The 9,305-nt window shown below is 36.4% G+C and overlaps 1 protein-coding gene across 1 annotated transcript; it reads right to left on the bottom strand.

Annotated features, from left to right (window-relative positions):
- Nucleotides 1–7,996: 7,996 nt before the first annotated feature.
- On the bottom strand, nt 7,997–8,775 carry LOC116275879 (nucleotide triphosphate diphosphatase NUDT15). The gene has a single exon (XM_031668858.1). It carries the CDS (start codon nt 8,726–8,728, stop codon nt 8,234–8,236), a length of 495 nt encoding a protein of 164 aa, XP_031524718.1. The 5' UTR covers nt 8,729–8,775; the 3' UTR covers nt 7,997–8,233.
- Nucleotides 8,776–9,305: the final 530 nt, after the last annotated feature.

Genomic DNA, 9,305 nt, shown 5'->3' with positions numbered 1-9,305 from the left:
ATAAGGAGATGTATTAGTCTGTTCTCATTCTGCTGATAAAGACATACCCAAGACTGGGTAATTTATAAAGGAAAGAGATTTAATTGACTCACAGTTCCTCAGAGCGGGGGAGGCCTCAGGAAACTTATAATCATGGTAGAAGGGGAGGCAAACACGTCCTTCTTCACATGGCAGCAGCAAGAAGAACTGCAGAGGAACTTCCCTTTTTAAAATCATCAGATCTTGTGAAACTTATTCACTATCACAAGAACAGCATGGGAAAAACCTGCCCCCATGATTACTGCCCATTCCAGGTCCCTCCCATGACACATGGGGATTATGGGGGCTACAATTCAAGATGAGATTTGGGTGGGGACACAGCCAAACCATATCAGGAGGTAACATTCAACAAGCAACATGTAGCTCTCTCCAAGGAAATCTTCCTTCTTAAATCTTTTGTCAGTCTTTCACATTATGGAAACTCTTATAATCTCTGCACAGTGTGAGGGGTTCCAGGGACCCTTTTAGTAAAGCATAGCACCCTTAAAATAAACCCACTGAGCATCTGTTATCCCCTTATATTAGTCCATTTTCACACTGCTATAAAAAAACTACCCGAGACTGCATAATTTATAAAGAAAGAGGTTTAATTGACTCACAGTTCCACATGGCTGGGGAGGCCTCAGGAAACTTACAATCATGGCAGAAGGCAAAGGAGAAGTAGGCACCTTCTCCACAGGGCAATGGGACAAAATGAATGCAAGCAGGGGAAATGCCAGATGCTTATAAAAGCATCAGATTTTGTGAGACTCACTCACTATCATGAGATCAGCTTGGGGGAAACCACTCCCATGATCCAATTACTTCCACCTTGTTCCTCCCTCAACATGTGGGGATTACAATTGAGATGAGATTTGGGTGGTGACACAGAGCCAAACCATATCACCCCTCTTGTGAGGGTTTGAGACTTTCTGCTAAAAACTTTGCGTTTGGGTCTGGTACCTTAATTAGGAATACAGTATCTATTGTATTTCAGTGTTGAGTAAAAATTCCACTATATAAAATTATTAGTAATGTAATAATGCCTCAGCATTATTCTTCTGTTTCATTTTCTGCCTTCTGATCCATATTCCTCAAGTATAATTTCCCTGAAGTGTAGATCTCTTATTCAAGACTTATTTAATTCCAACATCCCGAAGTTGAACTGAGGACTTTTTACCTTAGACTGGAGAGACAGTAGAGGTCTGATTTCTAGGGTTAGAAATTATAAGCCCCTGATCCAGAACTGTAGTAAACTAATTGTTTTTGTTTTAAATGAGTCTTCCCTACTCTCCACAGACATATCCAATGCGCCCTCTGTGCCTTCGCTGTCAGCAGATACCATCTCAGCCTGTCACACGATTCTAACACCTATAAACCTCCAAAAGGGACAGGCTGTGGATCACCACCTTCCAGGAAGCTTTCCTCTTCTGGGTATTGGTTAGGGCTCTCTACTAATGTCTTCTGATTTTCTTTTCTTTTTTTTTTTTTATGTCTTCTGATTTTCTTAAAGATGTTACGTGTCTGGATGCTAAGGAATTTTAGGAGAGATAGCTCTTATTAATTTTGGAAAATATTCTATTAATTTGCTAACAAGTCAGTGACTACTTGCTAAAATAAATATTTAAACAACTACAATAAATTGGGTTTAGCATCTAGCAAGTGAATCTTCCCTTTAGTTATAAACTCTGATTCAAGGACAAATCCTGAGTCTGCTCAAACGGTGCAGTGGGCCACTTTTAAACGGCAGTTTTCAACATACTTACTGTGATTATTAGTTTATAGGGATGTCTTCCCCATTATCCAGTGAGATAATTAGGATAAGTAGTTTGCATTATTTATCTTTGTGTTGTAGAATCTAATTTAAAGGTCAGCTGCTGAATACAGAGTAAATTGATTACAGAATGCGTGTAAGCATAAACAAAGGGAAGGAGGAAGGAAGAAAGGAAAAAAGGAAGGAAGGAAGGAAAGAAGAAGGGAGGGAAGGAAAGAAGGGAGGGAAGGAAGGAACGAAGGAAGAAAGGAAGAAGAGTTAATTTTATTTACTGGAGAAATATGACAAGATCAAAAGTCACTGTCTTTATGGATGAACCACAGATGTCTGCTAAGATTAAATTAAAATGAGAATAAATGTATAATAGTTCTGCCACTGTATGGATACTTAAATATATATAGTGCTTTTACTATCACAAAACAATGAATACTTATTAAATGGAAGTTTGGCTCAGGCATTAACCGTTGATACATCTTGAAATTTAGGGAACAGATTTTATTTCTTTAAAAAAGTGTATATGGATCCATCATTTTTGTTTTTTATTTTTATTAATTTCATATAAGCCATGCACCTAAAAAAATGAAATAGCATTGAAGGGTTTGTCATGGAAAGCAACAATTCCCCTGACTTACCTCATCCTAACCCAATAGGCAACAAACTGTAGCTTTCTGTTTCCGGATCATTTTGTTATATCTTCATATTATTAAATAGATACTTTTATTGCTGTTTCTTGGTATATCTATTTTAGCCATGATTTGTTGATTGCTTTTGGAAGGATGCAAAGAAAAACGCTTACCTCCTTAGATCCCCTTTTTACCTTTGCATGTTTGATTATAATATGTTGACTTTTTCTAGGGTATCTGAGTTGCTTCAGTTGTTTTCAATCAAATGCTTACTTACACCTTTATTTTCTGGCTTGCCTACCATGGGTCATAGCTTGCGAGTATACTTGGCGAATGAGGTGCTAAGCCTGCCCTTCCCACCGCTACCCTGCATCCTGCGTGTTGAAAACTCACCCCTCCTTGGCTGCAACCCATTCGATGAGCATTCTGGGCTTTCTCTACCTGCTTGACTGGGCACCACTGTTCCACATGCTGTCTTTATGAAACTTGTTACAATTTTCTCTTTGCTGTTAGTGCATTCCTTATCTCTGTATTTGTGAGTTTAAAACATAATTATTTCTGTACTTCCATAGTAACAAAGTATGGGAGGAAGAAAAAGTAAATGTCTTCCTTTGATTAGATTAAACCAGAGTTTCTTTTGTTTCTTTTGGCTTTTATTCAATATTTATTGGTTTGCGTTGGGTTTTATCCTTTTTTCTGCTTTATTTGAATGGTACAGTTTGACTTGATATTTTATCTTATTCCAAGGATAAGAAGGTTTAATTTCTTTTGCAAGGGCATATCTAGTTTTAAAATTAGGTATTTTTCCTTTGTATTTGTTACCTGTGCTTGGTAGGTTTCAATTTCATCTCATATATTATAGTATTTTTCTACTTTATCTAATATGTTGAGTGATACTGTTTAACCATAATTTCTTACCTTTATAAAATATTTTATGCCACAAAGTCACATAAATTATTCACTTTTTAAAAAGTCATTTTGATATTTGCCTAAAGAAAAACTTCATACTAATCTTTCCCTCCCTAAGGTCAGCTTAGGTATAGAAATATTACTGACCTCCAGAATCTTCATTTTTAGATTACTTCCCCTTCCTGTGTAGTCTCATTTTAATATTATATCATTTAGAGGGTACTAGTTTAATTATAGTATTGTGGCAAATACTCTGATACAAAGTTTACAGACATTGTTATTACAAAAAGTAGTGGCATTTTTGTAGATGTTGAAAAACTTATTTTTTAGCAGTTCAAAGAAAAAAATTAATATAGAGAACACACCTCCCTCATAGTCTATATTAATAAACAAATTAAAATAAAATTCTGAATTTTTATTTTCCAGATGAATCATCTAAGGTTATTTGGACAAATCCCTGATCTTTAGGAATTTCTTAACTAAGGCAGTAACATTGATTTGGTCAAGATATTTAGTAAAAAGATATTTAACATATTTAACATCTAATTTAGAGATTAGAAAGCAGATTCTTGAAAGATGAAATGAAGAGCTCCACATCTGCCTCTATGATCAGAGTCAGCGGTTTGAATGAGTTTCAACCACATTTGATGGAGATGGAATGCTTTTTCTGCTAGGTGAGCATCCCGAAACACAAGGAAAACTGTGACGGTGAGGCAGAGCAGGCGTCATGCTGACAGCTGAGATGCCTGTGATACCTTCGCTGGCCCTGTGGTCTTGTTATTTGGTTATGTTGACATCAAAAGAGCACCCATGAGATTCATCAGATTGACAGCGTGGTTGACACATAGCTACAGCTTTTGTAAATATTTATATTAGGCCTCAAGGAAAAGGCTAAGTAAGTGCACATTGTTGGGTGCAGAGTAAATAGGAAGGTACAGGTGAGGGAAATTATCTTACTTTTCTAAGTAACTGACGTAGGATTTGTGTGAAAGGAGTGGTTCCAAAAGTGTAGGATAATCTGGAGTATGATGAACAAATTTGCCAGGGAAGGGAAAGAGGATGTTGTTTTAGCATCTTAACATTTTACTTTACGTATACATTTCATTTAAAAATTTCCAAATTCTTTTTCTTCAACTTCTAATTTAAGTTCTGGGGCACATGTGCAGGAAGTACAGGTTTGTTACATAGGTGTGCCATGGTGGTTTGAAGCACAGACCAACCCATCACCTAGGTATTAAGCCCAACATCCATTAGCTATTCTTCTCGATGCTCTCCCCTCCCCTGCCTCTTCCCAACAGGCCCCAGTGTATGTTGTTCCTCACCACGTGTCCATGTGTTCTCACCATTCAGTTCCTGCTTCTAAGTGAGAACATTCGGTGCTTGGTTTTGTGTTCCCCTATTAGTTTGCTGAGGATAACAGTTTCCAGCTCCATCCATGTCCCTGCAGAGGACATGATCTGGTTCCTTTTTATGGCTGCATAGTATTCCATGGTGTATATGGTCCACATTGTCTTTATCCAGTCTATCACTGATGACCACTTAGGTTGATTCCATGTCTTTGCAATTATGAATAGTGCCACAGTGAACATACATGTGCATGTATTTTTATAATAGAATGATTTATATTCCTTTAGGTATATACCCAGCAATGATTATACACCCAAAAAGATACCATTTGACCCAAACTGCTGGGTCAAATGGTACTCCTGCCTCTAGGTCTTTTAGAAATTGCCACACTGTCTTCCATAATGATTGAACTAATTTACACTTCCACCAACAGTGTGAAAGTGTTCCTTTTTCTCTGCAACCTCGCCAGCATCTGTCGTTTCTGGATTTTTAAATAATTGCCATTCTGACTGGCATTAGATGGTATCTCACTGTGGTTTTGTTTTGCATTTCTCTAATTATCAGTGATGAACTTTTTTTCGTATGTTTATTGGCCAAATGAATGTCTTCTTTTAAGAAGTGTCACATACACTCATATGTTCATCACCATACTATTCACAATAGCAAAGACATGGAAACAACCTAGGTGAACATCAACAGTGGACTGGATAAAGAAAATGTGGCACATATGCACGATGGAATACTATGCAGCCATAAAAAAGAATGACATCATGTCCTTTGCAGCAACATGGTTGCAGCTGGAAGACATTATCCTAAACAAATTAAGTCAAGAACAGAAAACCAAACATTGCATATTCTCACTTATAAGTAGGAGCTAAACACTGGGTACTCATGGACATAAAGATGGGAACAATAGATACTAGGGATTACTAGAAGGAGAAGAGAGGAAGGGAGGCAAGGGTTGAAAACTAACTGTTGGGTACTATGCTCACTATTTGGACAATGGGATCCAATCATACCTCAGACCTCAGCATTACACAATATACCCATGTAACAAACTTGTACATGTATTCCCTGATTCTAAAATAAAACTTGACATTGTTTTTTTAAATAGAAAAATTTCAAAATTTATTTACTTCTCAATGCATATGATTTTTTTTGTTTATGTCTCCTTCTCCTTACCCCTAGACTATAAAATGTTTTATAGCAGGATCGATAATAATTAACACCTGGACATATCATAGAATCTGTACTAACTGTGATACCTTCTATAGTCAATCCATATATAGCACACGATGTAGTTTGGTGTTTTGAACATTATAGATCTTCCAACAGTATTTGTTGAATACATGCATTAAAGATAATAGGTTGTTTGCAATAGATTCTAGGTAACATGATTGCAGTTTGAGAACAAACTCAATTTTCTATTTCAGCACGTGTTCTACTGAATACCAAACACAAAAATGAACACTATTGCTACCATAAAGGTTGACAACTTTTATTAATATTTAATAATTTGTTTTTAATGGTTCAAAAAACTATGGGAATATTAATATTGAAAACACAACTTCTTCACTCATGTTTTTCATTAGTATTAAAATGAAAGCATCAATCCTAGTTTTTCTTATTTCTTTTACATCTAAATAATTAAGATCCTTTCACAATTTTCTAAACACAATTTATTAAATAACAAAGTCACAGCTTTGAAATTCAAGGAAATTGACATTTTAAGCTCTGATTTATGATTTTCTTGCAGACAGCATTGGTAATCTGATTTTTTTTTACATTGATGAAAAATAGTTCAATGAGAAATTTACTCAGACACTTGTACCTTGACATTATATGTAGAAAAGTAAAGATACAATATTTGTAAATTTATGTACCTGAAAGTGAAAAATATTTGCTTTGGATTAATGAGATATGAGATTAATTCATTTAAATAGCTGTTTAAATGTCTCTCTCATCTAGTTTTCCTATTGTGTATTTCCACATAAAGAAACATGCACCACTATTGCTACCATAAAGGTTGATAACTTCTGAAAGGTCAGAAGTCTAAAATAGTAAACACATGTCACTCAAATTCATGATACACTCTACTAAGACCCAGAGAAAGGAATCTGTAGGACTCCTATAGATCATCTCCTAGTACCCTTCTTTATTATTTTTTTTTTTTTTTTTTCTTCAAATTTTTATTAACCATTTACAAGTAACAAAATCCCATTATGTATAAACACATAAATAACATTTTTGACAGTTATTTTTATTTTTTTCACATATTAAAACCCACTAAAAATAACCATTTTTCTAACCAACAACAAAAATCATTAGTGACAAGAGTACTGCTGCTTTACATTTCTCCAAATTTCTTCAATGTCTGATGACAGACGAAAGCTGGATTCTCATATCTGCTTTTGCATTCAGCCTATTATAATATCACACCAGATAGCCTCTCAAAAACTCCTCTGCACACTCATGAAAAAATGAGTGAAAAAGATAAATGATGGCCGGGCGTGGTGGCTCACACCTGTAAGCATTTTGGGAGGCTGAGGTGGGCAGATCACTTGAGCTCCAGAGTTCCAGACCAGCCTGGCCAACATGGTGAAGCATCGTCTCCACTAAAAATACAAAAATTAGCCAGGTGTGGTAGTGGATGCCTGTAATCCCAACTACTCAGGAAGCTGAGGTAGGAGAATTGCTTGAACCCAGGAGGCGGAGGCTGCAGTGAGCTGAGATCGTGCCACTGCAATAGAGCAAGACTCCTTCTCAAATAAAAAAATAGGAAAAACTATAAATGATGAAATGGTAAGTGTTATAAAAACAGCTTTGACCTAGAATACCCTTGAAAGGCTCTTGAGGCCTCCCCGACCACACTTTAAGAACCACTGCTCTAGACGAATCTCTTCATTTTACATATAAGGACCCTGGACCTCAGAGAGAGTGAGAAACTCAACATCACACAGCCTGTTAATAGGAGGATACAGACATTAGATGGTTTGTCTCACTTCTCTTGGTTTAGGTTCTCAACTGGAAACCTGGGAAATACACCCTAATGACCTGTCCTATTCCCTGTAAGTTGCAAAGATTGCCACAATATACTTATTACCCTCTCCCCAACATGTCTTTAATAAAAGAGGTAATCAACAAATTTGGTAAATTTTGCAAAAGGCATACTGTGTTTGAACCTAAACTACAATATTTAAATTCAGGTCTCTATTTGAACAGAAACACTAAGGCAAATTCGACTGCATCCTACTCCATGCAAGCTAGTAATGACAAACTGTACAGTAAATATCATAGGTAAATATGGAAAGCAGATTACCCATAATATCAGTATATATCATATATTCTGTGTCTGGAATACAATTCAATGACATATTTCAGAAAAATTTTCTCAAGTACTGGCTGAAAGGGTGGTGGATACATTAAGAGACTGCAAATAAATTGGCGATCACAGATCTTTTTTAGATAAAATGGAGTTGTTCTGCAATGTAGACATTTTTCATTCCCTAACCAGACCTTATTCCTGTGTTTTTAAAGAAAATCAAGAAATCTTCTTGGCTACCTAGAGATGATTTCCTTTGTATCCCACCAGATGGTTCAGATCTTCTTTAAATGGATCATAGCCTTGTTCTTTTAAACAACGCAGTCCCCAGAAAAGCTGGTCCAGAGGAGGAAATTCTTCCCAAGGAACCCACTCCCAACTTTCATTTTTTTCAGGTTCTACATTCTTTGGTTCTGAATCATGAGTCACATCCACTTCTCCTTTCATTAATATAGTAACATAATGGTATTTCTCCTTCTCAATGAAAGAATTCACAACTGAGGCAAAGCGAACATTTTTCAGGTGAAGAGCTGCTTCTTCCCAGGTTTCCCTTTGAGCACATTCTTCCCAGGTCTCACCGAACTCCAAATGACCTCCAGGGAGCTGGAAACTGCCGGCTCCAACCGAGCCTTTCCTCTTCCCCAGGAGGATGCAACGCGGATGTTTGCAGCTGGTCACCACGACTCCGACTCCGACTCCAGGCCGCCGCCCCCGTGGCTCTGCACTGTCGGTCATAGCGCGTGGGAGGACGCGCCTGGCAGCGGCAGGAAGTGACGCGCTCCGTACCCTTCTTTATTAAGTCACAGCAATCTAATTTCCTCTTATAATGTCTTCGCTGTTTATGTTTTCGATCCTCTAATCATTAGTGTGGCTATTTTTGTGCAGAGTACGTAATATGCTTAATCTCTTTTGTTAATAGAGATTTTTAAAAAGACCTTTTAGATGTGGGGTTCATTTTAAAAGCAGATTGTGCAATTTTTCTCCTTCATGTATTAAAAATGTTTTAATAATGTTCATTTCTAAAGGTTTGGATACACTTGGCAGATATTTAGACATGTAAATCTAGAGCCACGTTTCTATTTAATATTTTCCACTTTATGTGTAATAAATATACTTTACACATTTCAAAGTTGTTTTCTCATCTGTCTCCATAGTGTCTTTATAACATAAATGGCTGGTGTATCTTGAGCTCCTAAGTATAATGCTAAATTTTGTTTCTTTTAATATTTTCAAACCACATTAACTTTTTATATTGTCATATATTTATGGTTAGACAATCTACATTCTTGTTAAGTTTCAGTCTAGACGCCAA

Source organism: Papio anubis, chromosome 7 (assembly GCF_008728515.1).
Source record: "Papio anubis isolate 15944 chromosome 7, Panubis1.0, whole genome shotgun sequence".
NCBI classification, from domain to species: Eukaryota; Metazoa; Chordata; class Mammalia; order Primates; family Cercopithecidae; genus Papio; species Papio anubis.
This window is presented reverse-complemented; position numbering and strand designations above follow the sequence as displayed.